The sequence below is a fragment of the Sorex araneus genome, chromosome 3 (genome assembly GCF_027595985.1).
Source record: "Sorex araneus isolate mSorAra2 chromosome 3, mSorAra2.pri, whole genome shotgun sequence".
Taxonomy (NCBI): domain Eukaryota; kingdom Metazoa; phylum Chordata; class Mammalia; order Eulipotyphla; family Soricidae; genus Sorex; species Sorex araneus.
Window position 1 is genome coordinate 141,328,623 of NC_073304.1, and position 25,428 is coordinate 141,354,050.

Sequence of the window (25,428 nt, forward strand, 5' to 3'; positions counted from 1 at the left end):
GCAATATTTATGAAGTGACTGCTCTAGGGTCTGGAGTGATGGTGCAGTGGGTAGCACATTTGCCTTGCATATACCTAACTTGGATTCAATGCTGAGCACCACATACGGTCCCCTCAGCTTTGCTAGGAGTGATCCCTGGACACATCCCTGTTGGTTGTGGACTAAAATAATAACAATAAAATAAAACAAAACAACTGCTATAGACCTGAGGAGAAATGTTGGTGGGAACACATAGGAGTGGGAGATTTGACACCCTACTTTTTTTGGTTTGCTTTTGGTGTTCAGGACTTACTCCTGAATCTGTGCTCAGGAATCACTCCTGGCAGGGTTTGTGGGACCATATGGGATGCTGGGATTGAAGACGGGGTCAGTTATGTGCAAAGCAAGTATCCTTTCTGCTGTACTGTCCACTCAGGCCCCAACACCCACTCTTTCATTGAAAAGGTTAACCAGATAGAATCAGATCAATAAAGGTAGAAGTTAACCATAAAAAGTTGGAGGAAACTCCAACAATTGAAAATTGAATGACTTACTATTAAATATCTATTGAGTCAAATAGAAAATCAAAGATGAAATAAAAATATTTCTGAAAATCAACAATAATGAAGGCACAAACTAAGCTTAAAACATCATCATCATCATCATCATCATCCCATTGATCGTCGAATTTCTCGAGTGGTCTCAGTAATGTCTCCATTTGTCCTAGCCCTGAGATTTTATTTTTCAAAATTTTTTTAAATTTATTTATTTTTTAATTAGTGAGTCACAGTGAGGGTACAGTTACAGATTCACACATTTTTGTGCTTGTTTTTCCCTCATGCAATGTTCAAGAGCCCATCCCTCCACCAGTGTCCATTCTCCACCACCAATGAACCCAGTATCCCTCCCACCCCCCAATCCCATCCCCCCACCCCACTCCGCCTCTGTGTCAGGGCATTCCAATTTGTTCTCTCTCTCCCTCCTTTTGTACCCCTGAGATTTTAGAAGCCTCTCTTACTTGTCCTTCCCAACAATGCCACATTGGAGGCTCTTTCAGGGTCAGGGGAATGAAACCCATCATTGTTACTGGTTTTGGCATATGAACACACCATGGGGAGTTTGCGAGGCTCACCCATGTGGCCAGAAAACTTTCAGTAGCTTGCCAGGTTCTCCCCGAGGGAGAACTAGGCTATAAGATGTCTTCCGGGAGTTTGGTTTTAAGTCTCTGGATGTTGGCCGTTAGTGGGATTACATGGTGCCGGGGGCAGTCCCTGGGCAGACCGCCTAGCTACTGGAAAATGGGGAATCTGGATGGAAGAGGCCCAGACCTAATCAAAGCAGGCTTGGAGGTCTCAGCCCTGGGTCCCACACCAGTGTTCCTCTGCTGGTACCTTCATGCGTGAGGCTCGTCTGAATGTGTGGAGAGAGGCCTTGAGCATGGCTGTGGCTAGGTTCCAGAGGTCTTCATCTGCAGGAGCTCTGCTTGGGGCAGGGAGGGAAATTGAAGCCGACCCTCTCCGAGGGGCCCCCAGGGAAGATAGCCAGGCACGTGGGCAAGAGATTCTCTGTGTAGCTCTCTTCCCAGAGCTTGGTTTTAAATCTCTGGATGTTGGCCATTGGTGGAATTACAGAATGCCAGGGGCAGTCCCTGGGTGTGACCACCTAGTTTAAAACAAAACAAACAAAAAAAATAATAAAACCCAAAAACTCCACTAAAAAACCCTAAAACCCAAAGACTCCACTAAAAAACCCTTTCGGAAAAATAAACCAATACCATCAAGAAGTGGTGTGCTACAAAATCAGCACACAATAATTGGTTATTGCTAGATAAGCTAGAAGACAGAGAAACAAAAAAGACAACACTATTTAAGACATCAAATACCTAGGAGTCAATTTAACAAAGGATGTGAAAAACTTATACATCAAAACCTATGTTACTATTGAAAGAAGTAGAAAAGTCCTAAAAATTTTAGGGAAAAAAAATCCAGTGGGGTGGGAGCAAAGATGAAAGGGAGGGAGGTGAAAAACAGTTTACTATTGTGGCTAGTACATTTTACCTAGGGCAGGATGTGTGTGTGTGTGGCGGGGGGGGAGGCATTCAGCATTGCCTTGACTGGGTATGTCCAGCGAAGTCTCTGCTAGAGACCAAGTGTCCAAGGAGGGAAAGGCTGGCTCTCCATCAGGAGTTAACTCAATGTGCATGTCAATCGTGAGATAGAAAGGCACCTTACTTTAAATGTAAGATTAGGGCTGCAGTTACAGTGCAGTGAACACTTGTCTTGCATGTATGAGGTCCTAAGATTGATCTTTGGCATTGAAGAAAAAAAGGAGAAGAAAGCACAAAGCTTAAAATAATAATAAGGAGTGGGCAATAGTATAGTGAGTAAGCCACTTGCCATGAGTGTTTGATCTCCATCATCATATCTGGTCTCCTGATCCCTGCCAGAAGTAATCCCTGAGCCAGGAGTAAGTCCTAAGCACTGCCTAAAAAATTAAATAAATAGGTTTTGGTTACTCTTGGGAAATTTGTTGCAATGAGCATTGTTCCTTATTCCTTTTATTTCTTTCTTTTTTTCTTTTTGTTTTTTCAAGTTATTGAATATGGAGCCAGAGACACACCACAGGAGTTAAGGTGCTTGCCTTGCATGTGGTGGACTGGGACCTGAACTCCAGTACCCCATAAAGCTATAAATCCTGCCAGGAAGGAGCTCTAAGTGCAGAACCAGGAATAAGTCCTGAACACCACAGGGTGTGGCCCCCAAACCAAAAAAAAAAAAAACTAATTAAAAATAATAAAGTTATTGAGTAATAGGACTGAGGAAAAAGTTTTTTGCTTCTGATCTCTTATATTCCATAAATTTATTTTTTAATGAAAAGATTTGTAGTCTTAAACTGATTTTTTAAAACGGTAGTTTTTAAAACTGAAAGAAAATAAGTTCCAGACTGTGATACAATACACTTAAAATTCACAGACACAACTTGAACCTGGAATCCAATTTTTCTGTCCAACCTATAAAACCCTTGGTAATACAAAGATAATTATGGAACTATGCAGAGACCATTTTTGAATTCAGACACGGAGGTGTGGGCAGGTGAAGCACAATTTTCCTGGTCAGTCTCGAGATGGATTCCCAAGAGTTAGTTTCTCCCACTTGAGTCAGTGTGACTGTAAAATCACTGTAACGACTATCTACTTAGAAATTCATTTTGCCTGCCTTATTCAACTGCTAAGAAGAAGAAAAAGACCAATTAGAACACTTTGGAGGCCAATTCCCACTGCATCTTGGAGATGAAAGCCCATGGGGTAAATAATTTTTCCTCCTGTTGGACTATCAAGAGGTGGTTATCGGCGTATGCATCATCCTTGCTACATATCTTAAGGGCAAGTAAAGTTGGGAGAGAACTGTTTGATTGAATAAATCCCGGAGAGAGGTGGGGAGAGGACATGGGAAATGCCAGCCACTAAGTACATCTTGGACCTTCTATCTTGCCAACATCTGGCCTGTGGCCAGGTAGACCGAAGGCTGGAAGAGTGTCCAGTGACTCAGCCAGGCTCCATTGAGCAGTGAACTGGAAAGCAGGCACTTGATGTTCTGATCCCTTTCTCCCGCACGCAGCGGTGCCTCAGTGCCTGGCCTCCATGCTGGGCTGCTGGTCTTGAGTGATCTTTCCCGCTCAGCGGCAATCAAGGCAGCCCGGGGTCCAGCTGGACAACTCATTGAGTTCTCCGAGTAGCTCCAGATGAGACTGCAGCTTCGTGGTTGCTCTCAGAGTTACCTGCAAAGCCTCGGAGAGGCTGTGTGACAGAGCGTGCTGTTGTGCAGAGTGAGGGACAGTGCCGTCCTGTTTCAGACTGTCCTTTAGCCCAGCTCTGTTTACATTCCTTCTGTAGTGTTATTGAAAAGACTTTGGCAGCTCCAAAATGTTTGCAACGTCCTTTCGTCTCATTAAGGCTCCCTTTTTTTTTTGTTAGCTTTCAGTTAGCATCTGGGAGGATCGACTGGACATGCTAGGCTTGTTTTACAAGAATCGGCTTCACCCTTCAGAAACCAGCAAAGAAGCTCACTTCCACTAAGTTTGGAAGAATTTTAGAATCTCTCCAACGACAACGACGGTACCTGTTTTGTTTGTTAGCCTAGCTCTCTGTTGGGGGGCTTTAGGATGAAACTGTTGCTGTGCAGCTTCGAGGGCAGGGCTGGAGAACCATACATGAAAAGAAGGGACCACTTTAAATTTCTGTCCATGTAAACTTAAGGTGTTAAGCTTATGGTTTGGATAGGAAATTATCACTATTATAGGGAAAAAAACTTAAATCAAAACTTTTTTGTGCTCTTAAGAACTTTTTTTTTAAAAAAAAATTAGAACAACCTACAAACTTATTTGATTCTATGCCTGTTGGGGCACTTGGCTGCCTGAAGCAGGAGGAAGAAGCACCTGGATCTTCTGGAAGAAAATCTGCCGCATGCTAAGTGACAGAATGCAGACTTAGTGGCTTATCACATACACTTGAGGCAAAAGGGAATGTGTTTTACAGGCAGCTATTAAAGAGTGAAGCTTCGGATTCTGAGTTGCTCCATTGCTAATGGCGAAATTCCCTGCCCGTCCTGGCTCATCAAAAAGGGTTTGTCAACACAGAACTTCTGAACAAAGAGATTTAGATTTGAGTGAGGAAAAAAATTCGTCCTTAGCTGCTGGCTGATGTCAAATTCTCCAGCTGAGAAAATGCCTGGAAGGAAGAAGAATCACTGACCTCAGGCTTGCTTGCAAAATACGTACATTTTTATTTGCATGCTTCTAAGTCCGAAGAGTTAATTATTTGCTCCCAACGTTACCATGTGGCTCCGGAGTCCGCTCTAGTTCTGCTCACGGCACTGCTTGCTGGGGCACCTCCTTTCCGTTGACTTCACTCTTCAGTGACGAACTTGGAGCTGGGGCTCCTCTTGCTTGCTGAGCCAAGACCCTGAAGCCCCGGATATAAACAGAATTGCCATGGAAAGTTCACCCGTTTTCTCAGTAGGTTTTTGGAACCTTTTGCGTTTGTCATCACCCAAGCAGAATAGCAAACACAAAGAAGCAGAGGGAAGATTATTACCTGAAAGTGAATGAGCTGTAGAGGAATAACTACAACCAGTGAAGGTTCTGGAAGGAGGGGTGGGTGTGCTCTGATTATTATTTTTTCCTAGATGGAATTCCCAGGTCATTGTGGTCAGTTATGAGTATGAGGTAGAAAGAAATCCTGGGCAGTAATGAATCTGACTTCAAATTGCTTGCTCTCGCTGCAATTTTAAGTACTTATTCTTCTCTACTTGTTGAAATACTTTGTCACTGCGGTTTCTGTCCACCAGGTAATAATAAAATAACCCCAGCATGGCAGCTGTAGGGTGATCTCCATGCCTTATCCCTTCTCCTCAGAGACTGAGTACCTTATACTATTCATCAGCATATCCTGGAAGATGTTTTCACTTAGTATTTCAACAGTTGTCCTTCCTGTGTTTGGGATGGTGTTTGGTACCAGTTGTATCTTGGTGCATGTTGTGATGAGCTGAAGTCAGTGTGGATGGAAAAGCGTATAGAATTGCTCCTGACCCAGCCCCACTCCCCTCCCGCCGCCAACAACTAAGGGAGGTATAAGCATCCTTCCTCTCAATACTCACTAGCTGGGCGGAGGTGTATTGGCCAGGTGTGTTTGTGTTATACTTAGAAGTGGGAATCAAAGGTTTGGGGGCTGAGGAGGAAGGTAAAAGCATTTGCATGCAGGAGTGAGGGAAATTCCAAACTCAGCCATGGTGATGAATCAGAATCATCTCATTGCTTGAAATTTCCCTCTATGTTCCAGAATATACACCCTGCTCTTTCCGTGGGTTACGGATCTGTTTACTTGTTTCTTACACAACCCGAGCATGATCTGTGAATGGGGTCACAGAAGTCCATCTCCATTCATTGATTTCTTAGGAGAAAAATAGGGGGATTTTATTCCCTGTGCCCTTGTGTTGACCTTGCCTGGGGGAGAGGGCTAGCCAGCTAAGGATGACCTCATCCATTCCAGCAGGATTTCCCGGGCCATGCCGAGCCACATTCTTCTGCCTTCCCTCTGCGATCAGCCACTTTTAAGTCCATGAGCTTCATAGCTGATTACAGTGACATTGATTATTGGACCTCTTAGAACTGGAGCGTGAGGTCAGGCAAAGACAAAGCAATCATTATGCACTGGAAGTGCAGAGACCTTCTTTGTCAGCGGGGGAAGCAGGAGGTGGGGCCATGAGGTGGGGCCCAGTCTAGGAACTGTGCTGTCTGAGGCAGGAAATTGGCCTGAAAGGAGATGGAAGGGCTTTGGTGGGAAATAAATGGCACTGTGTTGTTGACGGAAAAAGATCTTGGCAGGACTGTTGTTGTGAGTGTTCTGTGGCTTAGAGAGGAATTTCCTACAGGCTGGACTAACCATTAAAAATGTCTCTACCTTCAGGAGTCCCAGGCGTGCCGTAGAGAGCCTTGCTGGGGAGATGTCAGCTTGGACCATGGGCGCCCGAGGTCTGGACAAGCGAGGAAGTTTCTTTAAGGTAAAAGGAAGCGGGGTTGGAATCGCGTGTGGTCAGCTTTCTGGCTCCGCCGGGCTGCCTGGGAGCTGCAGGCTCCGGCAAGCTGCAGAGAGAAAACTGCGCTTTGAGCCAGTTCTGGGTGACGGAGCTTGCCTGAGCCCAGCTGGGAGCTGTTACCGGGAGTTACAGTAGGATGGAGTTTGTGACTTAGTGCCCCCAGACAGTCCCAGGGGCCCTGCACCAAGAGATGCCACTCTTGTGAAACAATGGATGCAATCTTTATTAGTGAACGGCTCAGCTGTTGACTTTGACTTCCCCTCCCCTCCCCCAGCTGGACATTCTATGGAGAGCTGGACTCAGCACTCCATAGAATCAATGGTGTAGGCCTACATCATCTATTCTTTGATTGTATGAGTCCTTTAAGTATTCATTAAAAATAGGGGCAACCAGAGCCCTGGGACTCCCCTGCACCTGTGTATTCTAAATCAGCCCCTGAGGAGCCCTGGAATGATACAGGGTGGTAGAAGTAGTCTCAGGTTCAATTTGGGGAGTGCTTTCTGTTTGTTCACTTAAAAAAAGGTCAATTCCTAAGGAGGAATGCTGAGTAATTTTATTTATAGAAAGGGGGAGGGGGAATAAAAATGTTGGGGAGCCTATGCCTTAGAGTGATTAGAGTGTTTAAATGTAATTTGCTGGTGTCTTTGATCATATATCCCAGAATTCTCTTAAATCTCAAAAGATAGGACCAAGGCAGCTTTATTAGAACAGTAAGTTTTCATGATCTGTATTATTATTGACGTGGCAAAATTTTTGTGCTTTCTTCTTTAATGTGTTCATAGTCTAAGTGGGTGTATACTTGGGTATAGGAGGATGTTTGTGTTTTAAATTAAGACTTGGTATCCTTTTTAATTGACACTTGGAAATTAAATCCTTTTGGGGATTTTTGCTTTATATTCTTTTGCTTCTCCTCAAAATAAAGCATACTCACTTGTTGAACACTTGGAAAATATACAGAATCATGTCAGAGAATAGAATAAGGAAGATAAACTATAAGCAGGTATTCCAGCATCGGATCATTCTCCCTGGAAATATAAAAGACCTCTTGATTTTCTTAGGTAGGGAAACTGATAATGCTTAATGATTAGCTTACCCTAATATTTGTAAGTATTTTTTCACTTTCATATACATAGTGACCATTTCTTTTTTTTTTTTTTTTGCTTTTTGGGTCACACCCAGTGATGCTCAGGGGTCACTCCTGGCTCTGCACTCAGGAATTACCCCTGGCCGTGCTCAGGGGACCATATGGGATGCTGGGAATCGAACCTGGGTCAGCCGCATGCAAGGCAAACCCCCTACCCGCTGTGCTATCACTCCAGCCCCAGTAGTGACCATTTCTATGTGATCAAAACTGATTTCTTCTTTAAACTGTAAATTTTAAAAAATAATAAATCCATCAGAAAAGTGTTACAATGCTAAGTTCAATAACCTCACGGCCTGAAGGACAGTCTTATTGGTGTTTTAGCAGAGGGAGGCTAAGAGATATATTTGTGGGGCTCTGGATCTCAGTCCAAATTCATTAAGCTGCATTCTCTTCAAGGCAGTGAAATGATTGCATTTGAGCAGCTAATAGTTCAGAATTGGTGGCTAAAATCAAATGAAGACCTTCAAGTATCCTAACAAGTAAATCATTGTTTGATAAGCAAGCTACTACCAGGTGAGCAAATCTTGAAGCCAGGACAAACTTGTTTTATAGGAATTTTCTGCAGAGAACAGTGTGGTTATTTATTGGTTTGTAATTTTTACTTCCTGGACAAAAATATCCTAGAAGAAATAGTATGTTGACACAGATGGTCTCCATTCTCGATCCTTTAATGGTTAAGCTCCGTGGACATAAGAGTCCCACTTCTCAATAGATGACTCATTTTTAATTAAAAATATGACATCTACCCACACAAGGTAGGATTCTTGAGTTCCCTTAGATCAGAAACTAGTCCCCCTCCATTGCCCCCCACTTCTGCCCACCTTAGACTCCTGACTTACCTTTAGTTTCTAGATTCCATTGTATGCTGAGATATTTATTCCTGCCTGATAGAAACATTGAACTCTAACTCCACCTTAACCCAAGGCATTGTCTGTACCAGCCTAAGTACTGGTTCCTCCATAATTACCACTTTATTCTAAGAGCACAGAGGGATTGGATTTTATATAGTAGTTAGATTTTAAAGCCAAAGCAAAAGAAGAAAATCGAGCTTGTTTAAAATTGTTTTTGGGGTGCTGAGAGACATTACAGTGGTCAGGGCGCTTGCCTTATATGTGGCTGACCTGGGTTCGATTTCTGGCACCCCATACAGTTCCCTGACTGCAGAGCCAGGAGTAAGCTCTGCACATTGCCAATGTGTCCCCAAACCACCCCCCAAATAAGATAAAATTGTCTTCAGAAAGTACCATGTTGGAACTAATGTTAAGTCCTTTGAAGCCAATTTTTCCTGCAGTCCTGGGGAAATCAAGTTGTGTTTTATTTTTAATTTTGAACAGCAGCTATGGTAGTTGACAGTTGTTTCTGGTCTCTTATGAAAACATCAATAAGGCAAGAGATGAGTTGCCTGCCTCAACCTGCTGAGGCAAGTCTTCCTCCATCATTCCTGTATCCCAATGCCCTTGTGGAGAATGTTGAACTGTGTAAATTGATGTGTTGAGAAGTATATGTATTGAATTAGTGATTTGCAAATTATAACTTGCTGAATGAGGAGGCACAAGCCACCCACTGGGGGTCAGCAGGGAGCTCCTGTAGCATCTGGGGAAGGGAGTTCTAGTAGTAGTTGTTTTCTTGGAAGGTTGTTTCCATCCACCCACTCACTTACTATAAGGGAATTAGGGCTGAGGTCACTCATTTTTTTTGTGCATTTAACTCTTAAGTGGTTAGTTTACAGGTACCCCAAGAAAAGCAAAGTAGGTACTGGAGGCAGGAGTCAAGCTCATGTCTCATCTGAAGGTCCACATGGCTGTGAGCCACTCTGTCCTCCTGTGAGATGTGTAGTGAGTGTCTCATCATGTTTGTTATTGTCCTTTCCCCCGCCCCAAGCCCAAGTGCTTAAATTGTTGAATGCTCCATGTAAATTTAGTTACTTTTTACTTTTTTTCTTTTGTTCCTCTTCTGTATGGACATGTATTTATCATTGCTATTCCATAAGTAGTTATTATAAAATATTATAACATTAAACAAACATATATCATGTGTTGTTTATTTCCTTATTTTGGCATATAAGTATTTGCATGTATGAAATAAACTACCCTTTGAACAATTAATCCCAATTCCTTTGGAGATACATTTTTTAAATGCCAGGGTAAGGTTCAGTTGATAAGTGGTTTGTCCCACTGCACTTTGGGGCCTGCTGGCCCTTATTTCATGCCTCCTGCTTCATTCTTACTTTCATTTATAGAGCATTCAGATCAACTAAGCTCTGCACTCAGCACTAGAACAGAAAAAAACAGAAGCCACTCTTGACTTTATGAAGTTTTCATGAAAGCAAAAAAAAAATGAATTAAATAATTTCAACACAAAACACCTAATTATAAATCCTAGTTGACATCAGTGTTTTTTGAGAAGTAAAAGGGGTGCTGTGTGGGGCTGCAGAGAGTTTAGCAGGAAACATGATTGCTTGGGACCAGAAAGATAGTCCAGTGCACAAGGCACATGCCTTGCATGCAGCTGACTTGGCTTCCATCCCTGGCATTCCACATGTAACCCTGAGCACTGCCAGGAGTGATTCCTGAATGCAGAGCCAGGAGCAACCCCTGAGCATTGTCAGGTGTGATCCAAAAACAAAACAAAAACAAAACAAGAAACAAAACAAGCGAAAAAAGGAAAAGTGCTTGCTTGCCTTGCGTATGGCCAATGTGGGTTGATCCCTAGTCTGTCAGATGGTTTCCTGAGCTAGCCAGGAGTGATCCCTGAATGCAGAGCCAGAAATAAGTCCTGAGCATTGCAGGGTGTGGCCTAAATACCAATAACAACAAATGAGGAACTGAGAAAATATAACCTAGCAGGGATTTTAAGAAAAATCTTTCTTGAGAAAGTGGCCTTTGTTTGAAAGCTGAGGCTCAACTAACAAGATGGGTTCAAGTCACATTTTGGAGTGACCCTAAGTTGACCCAAAGCCACTCTCCACAGGAACCTCTAGCACTGTTGTACACTTGAGAATTCTAGGATTGTATTCTTGGCTTACATTTGATTTTCACCTGCTTATTATGCTTTTTTTGTTATTAAGACTCACGTGGTTTTGTGTAAAGCATTGATATTTCAAAGGCAATCCTTGAACTTCTTTTTTATAATTAATTCACCTATTTAGTTTGTGCTTTGAAACCAAAGTTTCTAACCACTACAACAAATCTTGATTTGTGGTTTCCTATCTTTGTACTTATGAAAATGACTCAGGTTAAGTCACAGAACATGCATGGATCATGAAGGCCCTCAACAATGTACAGAGTAGCAGATCATTCTGGAAAAAATTGAAAATGTCCCATGGTTATTATTCATATGGTATTATATTCTGCATGCATTAACCGCAGAAGTTTGATGTCAGATAAACACATTTTCCATAGTCCTCTACAGCTGTAATGTTCATTTTCTTCCACTGCTGGCAAGAAATAGAATCTTTCCACTTTAAATTTCTCTGAAAATACAGTGAGGAAGTAGGTGATACCCCAACCAGATTGCCAGTTATCTACACCTCCATGACAGAAATGGACACTAAATCCACAGATTTCAAGGGAGTGTTGTACCCAAGAGACTATTTAAGAATGATGTTATGAAAGCTTGAAAAGCTCTGTGTGATCCCATGCCAGGGTTGAGAAGCTCAGTCCCCTTTATCTTTCTTGCTTTTCCTAAATTTCACAGTGAATCCATTTGGGGAATAATGGATGACACTCACAGTACGTCTGCACCACTAAACATCATTTTTCTCTCCCAAATCACCCCATCCTCCAGATTGTTTCTTGGAGACGCCCTCTCCTGCTGGGACCCAGTTTCGGCTTAGTGTTCTACAACTTTATAGTAAACGACTTTCAGGCTGCGCTTCTACTACCTCCCAACTCTTTCTACAGACCCTGTCTTGTGCCAGTCTGGGCTTGTGTTTCTAGCCCACACCTGCCAGTATGTGACTTCCCTAGAATCCCACTCGATCCCTCCTAACTATCCATCCTGGATTGGTGTGGTCTTTCTCTATCCACTGACACTGGGCTCCTGGGGGTTGGATCTTTTACTTTCTTTCTTTTTTTTTTAAAGTTATTTATTTTATTGAATCACCATGTGGAGAGTTACAAAGTTCTCAGTTATGTCTCAGTTATACAATACTCAAACACCCATTCCTTCACCAGTGCCCATATTCCACCACCAAAAACACAAGTATACCTCCCATCCCGTGCCCCCTGTCCCCGCCTGTGTAACTGATAAATTTCACTTCATTTTCTCTTTACCTTGTTACATTCCATATTTCAACACAAAACTCACTACTGTTGTTGGAGTTTCCCCCCAAAAAAGACAGCCCTACTGTCAAGGAAGCATTTGATAATTCGTTTTTCATTGTTGAGAATGAAGAGATATAAAGTCCCGCGGTTCCAAGTACATAACTCTTTTTTTTCTCCTTCCCGCACCGACAAGTTTGTGCCTGCTTAGTATATCCTCATAATATAGCGGACTTCATGCTGCTTCTCCCCGAAAAGGGAAAAAAACATGAGAAAGGATATTTCTCCTCCTTGGCTGGCATGGGGCTATGGCTTAGTTCACAGTCTAGAGACATGGCTGCTACTTTGATTACCTTCAATATTTCAACAAAAAACTCACTATTATTGTTTGGAGTTTCCCCCCCAAAGTCAGACCTGCTAAAAAGGAACCTTTTCACATTGCTGACAATTAAGAGATATTAGGTCGCGCGGCTGTGATAGTGGCCAAGCAATTTGGATTTCTGTATAAAGTCCAGGGAAAATTCTGCCAGAAATTGCATCACTGCAAAGCTTTTACTTCCCTTTTGTGGTGTTCATAAGATGGAAAAGCCTGGAGAGAGAAACTCTACTCCCCGGCGCCTCATGGGACAGTGGTTCAGTTCACAGTCTAGAGGCATTTCTGCGAGCTTCTGGTGTCTAAAGTAGTTTAGTTAGCCTTTGGGATCATGCTCGTGCAGCAGTGGAAAGGCCTGGATCTTTTACTTTCATCTGAAGATAAATTCGTAAAAATATTATCTGCGAGTGACTAGTGGTGCTCCCAGTGTCATAGCAATACTCATAACTAGGACTCTGTTATAAGAACGTGTTTCCCCGTTTGTCACCACATCCCTAATCATGAAGAGAACTGACCCTCTCCTACGAATGAGGCCAGGAGAGAACTGAGTGAATTGCCCACTCAGCAACTCGTTTCTTCCAGGAATGCCTGCCCTCACTTGCTGACAGATTGTAAGAGATCCCTACTTCCCATTCTCCCCTTGTCTCTGAGAGAAACAGTTCATAACTGACCAGTGGGGGAAATGTTTGGCTACAAGGACCCTACTTTTTTGTACTTTCAAATTACTCATTCTGTGAGGAGGTGCCCTGAGCCTCACTCACAAACAAGCTGGGACCCTTCAACTGGGCTCAGGTCAAGAAATTCACTTTTGGTCACTTTGCGTGGTTTAAATATTAGGTATGTCATGTTTGTCTTTCAGAAAAAAAAAACAGAAAAGCAAGGATTGTAGTTCACGGACACTATAGAGTAGCTGTGTAGAATAGTAAGAGGCTTGATTAGCTGTAAAGAAATCTAATTGCTAAAGGTGACTTTTCTAAATAGATCAATTAGGGGTGATCATTTTATCCCAACTGAGTGCATTTACTTATCAGTCTTCTAGGTATTTGAAAGGTTCATATATTTTCTTTCCTTTTCTTTATTTGAGCTTGTTGTTGTTTTCAGTCATAACTAGGGGTTACTCCTAGCTCTGCACTCAGAAAGCACTCTGGATAGTGTTCAGGGGACCATATAGGATGCCAAAGATCAAACCCAGGTCAGCCACATTCAGGGCAAACGCCCTACCCACTGTACATCTCTCCGATTCCCAGGTTCATCAGATTTCACAAATTATGCATGAAGGTAAACTTTGACTAATCCAGAATTGGCACAGATATACATCTTAGCTCGGGTGATTCCCACCATTGGAGTTTTCAGTCTGCTCTTTGTAAGAAAATCTATGTCTCTGCACACACAGCCCAGCACAACAACTCACTATTGTATAACAGGAGACAGAGATGGCAGAGGCTTGAAAAATAATGGAGAGACCCAAAGTCACATTTCAGTCAATAATTTCATTCAACAAATCCTTATGTGGATCTGTGGCTGCTTACCAGCATAAATCCAAGCGCCACTGTTCTTGATCTGCCAGTACACCCCCGAACAGTGAACAGACACCACATTGCTTGCCAAGCACCCAGGGAGGCACCACGTCATGCAGTGGAAGCAAGCAGTGTTAGAGATTTGGTCAGAACAATTGACATCTCAGTAATGACTCATGAAAGTATTGCAGAGAATACCTGAGATGTAGTATTTGGTTGTGTCTTTTGTTTTCCTTTCTTATAAAGATAGTAATACTTTCCTCCCCTGAATGCCCTGCATTGAACCCAGGGCCTCACATGTGCAAAACACATGCTCTGCCACATCCAAAGCTCCTCCCCACCCCAGTTCTTTTTTTTTTTAATTGAATCACCATGAGATACGGTTACAAAGCTTTCATGATCAGGTTTCTATTGTAAACTGTTCCAGCACAATCCCTCCACCAGTGTACATTTCCCACCACCAATATCCACCCCGCATCCCTCCTGCCACTGCACCCCCAGCCTGCCTGCCTCTTATGGCAGACACTTCTCTCTCTCACTCTCTCTCTCTCTCTTTCTCTCTCTCTCTTCTCTCTCTCTCTCTCTCTCTCTCTCTCTCTCTCTCTCTCTCTCTCTCTCTCTCTCTCTCTCTCTCTCTCTCGTGCTCTCATTCTCACTCTCTCTCTCTTCTTTGGAGACACATTTACCTAGAGAGGTCTTAGAGCACTACTGCCCCATAGAAATAAATACAAAGTAGGCCAAGTATATAATTTTAAGTGTTAAAGTAAGAAGTCATTTAATTTTTAAATTATAATTTAAATTATATTTTTAAATTGTTATAAAATTATCTTTTAATATTTTTTAAAACAAATAAATGATTTTAATAACATTTTACTCTAATATAGTTATTACTGTGTTAGTGAGTAATCAGTATAAAATTAATCTAATATTTAACATTTCTGTTAAATGTTTTTAAAGGGGAGTACCAAAATGTATTTAATAAATACATTGAAAAAAGGTATTTTACAATGAGCATATGTATCAGACCCATCCTATCTTGAGTGGTGGCAGCTGGTTGGATAGTTGCATCAAGCACTGGACACTAATGTCTTCTTTACGCTAAGCACCTCTTTTTACAGGTAACATTACTGAGGTCCAGGGCCTAAGAGGTCAAAAAGGGATTAAGGCACTAGATTTGCACATGGCCAACCTTGGTTCAATTCTTGGTACCACATATTGTCTTCTGAGCACTGTCAGGTGGATCCCCAAAATTCAAAATGAGACAAAACAAAAGACTGCAGAAAAACTGAGGTCCAAGGAGCTTGGTTAGTGTGCACCAGGGACAGGGTGTGGACCTGTCCTGTCCTTCTCCTGTGATTACCCCAGCCTTTCTGACCTTGCTGAGGGTTCTGCTCAGGTCTCGTTCTGCTCTTCCAGCAAATTCTCTCCCAGGAAACTTCTCTAGAGGTCAGGACAGTAGCGTTCCCTGCCCTTCCCCCTAGCCCCTTCCAGCACCTGTGGGTTGTTGTTATTGTTAAATGCTTGCGCTTATCTCATCTTTCACCATCTGCTTCCAATTCTCCCAAGACTCGATCAATCTCTCAAGGCAAGGCTTTCTAAGAACGACATGAAGTTACTGGACAAGACTTCCTGTTCTTGTTTCCAAAGCATAAGGGATTTCATGGTATTATAGGGTAGGTTTCCCCACATATTGTGGCCATGAATTTGTGATGCTGGGTGTTGCCTGTTGGGTACTTTTCTCCCTTTAAAGAAGTCTGTCTGTTAAAAATCAGCAGTAAGGCAGGAAGACACCTCAAAAAGTTGGAGTGTATGTGGGACACTATCTACCTTCACCACCACAGTACTGAATATGAACCCAAAACTAAAAAGTCAGCAGTGAAATAGATTCCCTCGGCTTCCCTTAACCATGTATTTCTCCAGGTTTGCTTGAAACACAAGGTTTCATGAGGAAGTGGGTACCAAGGAAATATAGATCCTCCCTTCTCAAAACTTTATCATGTATATTATTAGGGGAAAATTGGGATCTATCTTAACACTCCTATATGTCAACAGGATTTATCATAATTACCAACAAACTTCAGTGTCATCCCATCACCAAAAGATCTCTCTACCCATTTCTTTCATCTTCCCCTTCCCTGCTCTAGTAACTGCCATAGTTTTCAGAGTCTAAAATATTTGTTTTTTTGCCAGTTTGCTTTCATTTTTTTGTTTACTTGTTTGGGGTCAGAACTGGCAGTGCTCAGGACTCACTCCTGGCTCTGTGCTCAAGGGTTACTTCATTCCTGGCGGGTCTTAGAAGACCAAATGGGCTGCTGGGAATTGAACCTGGGTTGGCCACATGCAAGGAAAGCACTTATCCCCTTGGCCCCCTGTTTGCTTCAGTTATTGTTCTTCATATGAGTGAAACTATTCAGTAATTGTCTTTTCACATCTTATATATGTTATTTAGTATAATTATCTTGTTCGGAGGAGCCTCTCGCATGAAGGAACCGGCAGAGGAACCCAGGAGTGCAGGACCCAGGGCTGAGATCTCCAAGCCTGCTTAGATTGGCACTGGGCCTTCTTCACCCAGACCCCCCATTTTCCAGTAGTTTGACAGCCACACCCACAAACGGCCCCCGGTGCTGTGTAATCCCACCAACAGTCAACATCCAGAGACTATAAAACCAAGCTCCTGGAAGAGAGCAATGCAGAGTCTCTTGCTCCCCGAACCTGTCTGTCTTCACCAGGGCCCCTCGGAGGGGAGGGGTTGCTTTTCCCTCTCCACCCAAAGCAGAACCTTGACAGTTGAAGACCTCCGGAACCCAGCCACAGCCATGCTCAAGGCCACTCTCCACACGTTTGGACAAACCTCTTGCGTGAAAGGACCAGCAGAGGAACCCAGGTGTGCGGGACCCAGGGCTGAGATCTCCAAGCCTGCTCAGATTGAGGCTGGGCCTTCTCGACCCAGAACCCCCATTTTCCAGTAGCTTGGCAGCCACACCCACAAACTCCCTCTGGCACCGTGTAATCCCACCAACAGCCAGCATCCAGAGACTATAATACCAAGCTCCCGGAAGAGAGCGACGCAGAGTCTCTAATAGACATCTAATAGGCTTGTTCTCCCTTTGGAGAACCTGACAATCTACCAAGAGTCTATTGCCTGCACAGGAGAGCCTTGCAAGCTCCCCATGGCATACTCATATCCCAAATACATAAAAGATATATACATATCTCCCAGAGAGCCCGGCAAGCTCCCCATGGCGTATTCGATATGCCAAAAACAGTAACGATAGGTCTGATTCCCCTGACCCTGAAAGAGTCTCCAATCGTTGGGAAAGATGAGTAAGGAGAGGTTGCTAAAATCTCAGGGCTGAGTGTAATAGCGACATTACTGGTGCCTGCTCGAGTAAATCAATGGACAACATGACAGTGATACAGTGATATAATTATCTAATACCCCATCCATCTTGTTCCAAATGACTCAATTTCATGTTTTTTAACATCAAAGGAGTATTTCCACAATTTCTTTATCCAGTCATCTGTTGATGAGCCTCTAGGTTGATTCTTTATTTTGGCTATCAGGTGTGAGCAGTGCTTGTTACAAATACAGGAATCCAAGAATCCTTTTGAATTCATATTTTCATATTCTTTGGCTAAATGGAATAGTATACCTGAATAATATGGTTTTCCTTTTTTGTTAATTAAAAAAAGGTATAGATTTGAAATATTATTATGTCAGTGGACAATTTTTTAAAAGTTAAGGGTCAGATAATTCAGCCAGTAAAGTGCTTGCCTTGCATGTGGTGAACCCAGATTCTATCCCCACAGCCCAGGTGGTGTCCCAAGCTTGCCAGGAGTAATCCCTGAGCACGGAGTCAGGAGTAAGCCCTGAGCATCACCAGGTGTGGCCCGAGAACAAACAGAAAAAAACAAAAAGTTCCATACAGTATAAATGAACATATGTCAAAACTTTATTCAGTCTGTGCCTTAAAACCAGTAAAGCCGGTCCAAAGGACATTTTGCAAGATAATGTATTTTTAGTGAACTCAGAAAGGCAATTTATAATAACTTTGCGAAGTTAAAAATACAAGCTGGCTGGTCATCTATATGATAATAAAATTATCCTTTGAAGTCTTTTTCTTGATTTTTTTCCTGAACACAAAGCAGCAAATTAATAGATAATCACTGTGTCAGAGTCCTTCATTAACAACAAATAGGAAATTACAGTAATAAAAAACATTTGTAGGTGGCTTTGTTAGACAATGCCTGGCATACATGAAAAGGCACAGTCAGGGCAGAGAACCTTGTTTCATGGTAGGACATAGTCAGGGTATGAGACCCTGACTGATCCACGTACCACAAAAGAGCATCAACAACGAAAAGGACATAGTAAATTATGGTATCTTTCTTGTTCTCTCCTTCATCTTAAGTGACCCCAGGGGAAATCAACCCTGAAAGAGCCCACATGAAGTAGATTTGAAGTAGATTTCCTACCAAGTAAGTCTTTGTTTGTTTAAGGACTACCCTTAGCAGTGCTCAAGACTTCTTCCTGATTCTGCACTCAGCAATCACTCCTGGTGGGTTCGGGAGACCATGTGGGATGCCAGGGATTGAACCTGGGTTGGCCACATGCAAGGAAAGAGCCTTTTATTTTCCACTGAACTATCTCTCCAGCCCTGTCATTATTTTTTTATGCCAAAACTCAAATGCCAAAAAGTCTGACAAATTTTTTAATATGGGATTTTATTAGCAGGTTCATTGGACTACAGTGAATGGATGGAGGCTATTTTCTTCCTGTGGTAAGCAGAAAACCACTTTCACAACTAAATCTGAACCAGCAGCATGTATTCCTGATTGCCCCAACCTTCATCATCATCATCATCATCATCATCATCATCATCATCATCCTGTTGATGGTGCATTCGTCCTAGTCCTGAGATTTTAGATGCCTCTCTTTACTCTTCCTTCCCAATGATGCCGCATTGGAGGCTCTTTCAGGGTCAGGGGAATGAGACCCAGCCCCAATTCTAATTGACTTAAAACCACAAATTTATTTGTTTTGAGGTTAGAGTGGTCAAAAATCTGGGTACAGCTTAACTCAGTGCCCAATAGCTCAAGTCCTGGTGAGATTGAGAACAAGTTACAATGGTGGTGAGATGTGTAAAATTCTAGCCTTCTGCATGTAGAGTATGTGCTCGGCTCTTTAAACTATCTCTCTGGCCCTCATCAGAAGGTTTTCTTGGTGGGAACTCAAAACTCACCTGGACCTTTTGTTGAGTCTGATTTCAGGACATGGCAGCTGGCTTCTCCAGAGCCAGTGATACCAGAAAGAATACAAAAGATGAAAGCCACATCTGATTATAACCTAATTTTAAAGTGATTTCCTCATTTCTGTCAACTAAGAAGTCCAGCTCGCAAACAGATATTCCCCAAAGAAGACATACAGATGGCCAATAAGTATATGAAAAAGTGCTTTTTATCACTTTTTCTTTGTCTGGGGAGTCACACACGGCTGTGCTCAGGACTTACTCCTTACTCTGTGCCCAGGGGTCACTCCTGGTGGTGTTGAGAGGAACATATGTCGTGCCCCAGATTGAACCTGGACCAACTGTGTGAAAGGCAAGCTCTTTATCTGCTGTACCATCTCTCTGTCTCCTGTTTCCTATCACTTACTTATCAGAGAAATGCAAACCAAAACAGCAATGAGATATCACCTCACACCAATGAGACTGGCATACAGCAAAAGGAAAAGAAAAGACTAATGCTGGCAGGAATGACAGAGGAAGGAGCCCTCATCGACTGTTGACAGGAATGCTGACTAGTCCAGCCTCTGTGGAGAACAGTATGGAGACTTCCTCCCCAAATAGGACTTGAGCTCCCATCACGATCACGATCACGAAATCCCCTTAATTACCGATTTCTCAGGCGGGCTCAGTAACCTCTCATTTCATCCTTTCCCTGAGATCTTAAAAGTCTATCTCGACTTGGCCCTCCTAACAATGTTGCACTGGGGGCTCTTTCAGGGTCAGGGGAATGAGATCCAGCTTGTTACTGGATTTAGCATATGAATACACCTTGAGAAGCTGGCAAGGCTGTCCCATGTGGGCAGGAAACTCTCAGAAGCTTGCTAGTTTCTCCCAAAGGGAGAAGTAGGCTACAAGATATCGCTTCTGAGAGCTTGCTTTTAAGTCTCTCTCTGGATGTTAGCTGTTGATGGGATTACACACACCTGGGTTCCTCTGCTGGTACCTTCATGCATGAGGCCTGTCTGAATGTGTGGAGAGGGGCCTCGAACATGGCTGTAGCTAGGTTCCAGTGGTCTTTGGCTGCCGGGAGCTCTGCTCGGGTTGGGGAGGGAAGCTGGAGCCCATCCCCTCTGAGGGGAAGACAGCAAGGCGTGGGGGCAAGAGACTCTGTCTCTGTCTGCCACAGAGCTCCCATAAGACCAATATTTTGGCATCTATCCCAAGGGTCCCTGAACACGATTTTAAAAAGACACTATACTCCTAACTTCATTGCAGTTTTATTCACAATAGCCATTATCTGGAAGCAACCCAAGTTTCTAAGAACAGATAACTGGATAAAGAAAATATGGTATATATTCACAATGGAATACTACTTAGCTATAAGAAAAGATGAAAGCATGCAATCTACCACTATATAGAGATAAATCTAGAGGATACTATGCTGAGTTGATTCAAGTTAAAAGGAGAAGGACAAATACAGAATGATTTTTTTTTACACGTGGAATATAAGGAAACTCAGGGGTAAAATAATAAAAGGGCAAAGGAACAGAACTTGAGAATTGGCCTACAGAACTAAATTACTTTGTGAATTATAGTAAAAATTAGGAAGGAAAACGAAGTCCCGCCCTTGTTCACAGGGACATTCATCAAGGGTGTCATTTTCAGAGCTCAACAGAGGCAATCCTGAAGACCAAAGCGTGGGAAAACTGTTTGATCATGAACTCAAAGACCTATAGACCAGACAGAATTACATGAGCAAAATGCTTAAGTGGGCCTGATGTCAGACAGGTGTTTTTGGTGAAGACCATCTCCAACAAGGGTACAGGGCTGTTCCAGGATGGGGAAACATTTCTTTCCAGCCATTTGTTGTCACATAAGAGATGTATTCAAACATTTTTTGAGAGAAGAAATCCTTGATAATGGATATCCTTGATAATGATAATCCCAATTTTAAAAACCACTATGAGGATGAAAGAAAATGTCTCTGAGATTGACTTCAGCCAGTGAGCTGTCAGTTTGAAGCCATAATGCATTGGCTTGGGAGAGGGGCCCAGCCATGTGGGAGCCCAGCCTCCGGCACTGTCAGGTTCCCCAGAGGTTCTGCAGTGTGCAAGGAAGGAGACACCTCAGCTTTTATTTCTCTGACAGGTCTGAGGTTAAGTGGGAACAGAGCCTGCAATTTCTGGTCAAGCCCTACGAGATTGTCCTTGATGTATGGAGGGAAAGGTAGGAAAAAGGGAGCAGGTTTCTCCATGGCCTGATTGTTGGAAGTGCTCTAGTTAACGTATGCTTCCACTAAACACTTGTTCCAGTTTAATCTAAAATTCACATTTGGCAAAATCCTGTCTGGCAACCATAAGGAAGTAGCTGTGTGTTTGCAAGATGATGAGTAGCTTAATACTCTGTATATAGAACGTGGGAGGGAGCAAGGGAGGTAGCAGCATTTGGTCAAGAAGCAGCCAACATTATCCAACGACAGATGAGTAGATAATAAAATGAGCAATGAAATTGTGAATTTGCAGCAACTTGGATAGAACTGGAAGATATCATAAGTGAAGTAAGTTAGAAGAAGAAGCTCAAATGCTGGATGATTATCACTTATCTGTAGTATATAGAAAATCACGAATCACGAAATCCCGTTGATTGTGGATTTCTCGAGCAGTCTCAGTAACCTCTTCATTCGTCCTATCTCTGAGATTTTAGAAGCCTCTCTCCACTCGGTCTTCCCAACGATGCCGCATTGGAGGCTTTTTCAGGGTCAGGGGAATGAGATCCAGTTTGTTACTGACTTTAGCATATGAATACAATATGGGAAGCTTTCCAGGCATCCCATGTGGGCAGAAAACTCTCAGTAGCTTGCTAGTTTATCCCAGAGGGAGAAGTAGGTTATAAGGTATCACTTCTGGGAGCTTGCTTTCAAGTCTCTGGATGTTGGCCTTTGATGGGATTACACACACCTGGGTTCCTCTGCCAGTACTTTCATGCGTGAGACTTGTCCAAACATGTGGAGAGGGGCCTTGAGCATGGCTGTGGCTAGATTCTGGTGGTCTTTGGCATAGAAAATATGAGAAAATGCAACGTACCAGAGGTGGGCAAACCCTTGTCCCTGGACTATCGAAATTTAAAGCCCAGGGAAGGAGAGAAATGGAGGTAGAAGAAGAGCCAAACAGGACGCAGTGGGACAAGGGTCAGGGACTCCAGATATGTCCATGGTATAGAGGTTTGGCATATGTGCATATCTAAAGCATAGAGTCAACAAGATGATAAGTGTTGGACCCAAATCATAATCATTAAACTAAAAATGCACCTGTTAAGGCAGTAGGCTGGGGCTTGGGAGGAAACTTGCAGAGAATGGTAGAGGGCAGTTTACACTGGAAGTGGGATTGGTATACCTATAACTTATTATGGATACATTTGTAAATAAGTTGATGTTCCTTGTGTTGGGAGGGGGTGCACTGAGTCATTTTTGAGGCTTGAGTGTCCTATGTGCAGCCTGGTTTCCTAGTGGGTGCCTCATGGCCTGCATGTGTTTGCATTCCATGTGCATCATTTTTGTGTAAGAACATATGTCAGCAGCATGCTTGTCTCTCTACTTCCAGATTCTGGGATTGTCTCTGAGGTGCTGATGCCTCAGAGTTAAAGGTTCCTTGGGCTTTGGGCCCAGGACAAGCAGTTCTGCCTGAGCCACTAGATTACTGGAAATAGCTTTGGTTGGAACATTTTGGCTGGAGATAGAACTGACTGACTTCTTATACGGTGCCTAGGCAGCACCCCTGCCGCAAAGAACTATCTGGCCCCAACTTGCCATCCCGCCAAGGTTGAGAAATCCTGGGCAGCACTGTCAGATAGGAAAGAACCCTTTTCTGTGGTTTTCAAATCAACTCTGGGCCAGGCCCTTCGAACGTTAAGAAAATGAAAGCAAGAAAATTGTTTTGCATAGATTTGGTGCTATTGTTCTGAATTGTTTCTTCTGAGACTCGCTCCAATCCTGGCCTTGTATCTGAAAAAAAAAAAGTATATTGTGTACAGACGAGTATTGTACACATATTGCACATTTATTTAAGGTCCTGCACCTTGAGTCAGGGTCTGAGCATGTGGTCCTGGGGGAAAAGTCAGAGTAAACTGGGCTGAAAGTGGAGCGGGGTGAGCAGGATTGCTGCATGCGTGGCTGGAGAGGATTGCCTTTCTGCAGAGCTCTGCAGGGGGCTTAAGAGCCAGGAGAAGGTAAGAGCATTGGTGGGGAAGGTAGTAGCATGTGCAAACACAGGGGAGCTGTGCCTGGAAAAGAAAAGCAGGTGTGGGGAGGGGGCCGGGATGCTGAGGATCGAACCAGGGTTGGAAGTCTGTTCTCTCTCTCCAGACCCTTAATATATTTTGAATTGATTTTTATAAGAGGTTGAAGAGAAATGTAGTCTCATTTGCCTGTGTCTATACATCTTTTCAAATACCATTTGTTAAAGCATTCTTCTTTCTCCATTGCATAGTCTTCGATTCTTTGTTATATATTAAATATCAGTAAGTGTGTGGGTTAATATTGGGCTCTGATTCTATTCTAGTAATCTGTTTGTTTTTAGTTCAATATCATGCAACTTTACTTACTGTCACTGTGTTGTATAGTTTGAAGTCAAATAACATGAAGCCTCCATTTTTCTTTTATTCCTTTGCATTGCTATAGCCATTCAAGTCTTTTATGATTTTAAGTAGGTTAATATTTTTATTTCCTTCATCGATGTCTGAAATTTTGATAGGGAATTCTTCATACTGGTTCTGTTAAAAAGGTTATTTTTTCTATTCGATTTTCCACATCCATGTACATGGAATGTCTTTTCAACTTCTAAGCTCTCATTAAATGAATTTTTTTTTTGGTTGTGAAGGGGAACCACTTATGATGGTGCTCAGGAGCTACTTCTGGTTCTGTTTTGGGGTCACTCCTGACAGTGCTCAGGGGACCGTACACAGACAGCACCAAGGATTGAATCTGGGCTGTTGGCCACTTGCAAGACACAAACCTTAACTCCTGTACAGTGTCTCTGGCCCTATATTTTAACAGTGACTTGTAGTTTTGCTATACAGATCCTTCACATCCTCTCTTAATTTATTCCTAAGTATTTAATTGTTTTGGATGTAGCTGTAAATAAAATCCTTTTCTTGATATTTCTTCTCATTTACAATTGGCATATAGTAAAGCATAGATTTTGATGTATTGATTTTATCACCACTTTGCTGTACTCATTAGTTCCTTCTAGTAGTTTTTGTTTTGTTTTTGTTTGGAGGCTGCACTTTGCTATGATCAGGGACTGTACCTGGTCTGTTCAGGGTCCACACCTGGCAGTGCCAGATTCAAATTAATGACAGGTCTGCATGCTAAACAAGTACCTTAACCATTATACTGTCTCTCTGGCCCTCTAATAGCTGTTTAGTGGAGTCTTTATTGTTTTCTATGTGGATTATCACATTATCCATATATAGTATTTCATAATATTTTCACTTTAGTTTTTTAAATCTGGATTCCCTTCATTTCTTTTGTTTAAATTTTAAAAAATTTCTTTTCAGTTTTTGGTCTTTGCATTGTACCCTGATCTTCAGGGCTTAGCCCTGGCTCTGTGCTCAGGGATCACTCCTGGCAGTGCTCAGAGAATTATATAGAATGCCAGGATCAAGCCTGGTTGACTGTGCGAAAAACAACTGCCCTGCCCACTGTACTATGACTCAGGCCCCTGGATTCTTTTCATTTCTTGTCTCTTCATTTCTTGTGTTCTAATCACTCTGCCTAAGACTTTTAATACTAAATCAAACAGAAGTGATGACTCCCTTGTCATCTTTCTGATTTTATTTATGTTGTTTTGAGGGTAACACCTAGCAAAGCTTACTTTTGGTTTTGTGCTCAGTGCTTCCTTCTGTCAGGGCACAGGTGACTATATGGGATGACAGGTATCAAAACCAGGCCAGCTGCATGCAAGGCTAGTCTTACCCTCAATATTCTATATATATATATCTATCTACCTATCTATCTATCTATCTATCTATCTACCTATCTATCTACCTTCTAAACCTCTCTATCCTCTCTGATTTTAAAGGTGTTTTAGGTTTTTCACCATCTAAAAAGTTAGTTGTAGATTTATCATACATGGCCTATTGCCTTTCAGTACCTTTTAGCACCTATTTAGGTGCTAAATCTTGTCAAATGCTTTACTAGCATTTATGGTCATTATTATACGAATTTATCTTTCCTCTATTGATAGTGTATTACATATATTTTAATTTGCATATATTGAACAGTCTTTGTATCCCTTGAGTAAATATTACTGGCTCATATGTATAATGCATCCCGA

General features: G+C 42.5%; 1 protein-coding gene across 7 annotated transcripts in view; it reads left to right on the forward strand.

Moving 5' to 3' along the window:
• The window catches only part of RIN2 (Ras and Rab interactor 2), a 299,434-nt gene that overhangs the window by 159,023 nt on the left and 114,983 nt on the right, over positions 1-25,428 (forward strand). For 2 of the 7 annotated variants that reach the window (XM_055131458.1, XM_055131462.1), the window contains exons 1-2: positions 6,290-6,536; positions 18,601-18,649. In XM_055131458.1, the coding sequence (XP_054987433.1) occupies positions 18,623-18,649 (27 nt within the window). In that variant the 5' untranslated portion in view covers positions 6,290-6,536; positions 18,601-18,622. Of the gene's footprint in view, positions 1-6,289; positions 6,537-18,600; positions 18,650-25,428 lie in introns of those variants that run through there. The other 5 variants (XM_055131459.1, XM_055131457.1, XM_055131456.1 and 2 more) reach the window with 5 other exon arrangements.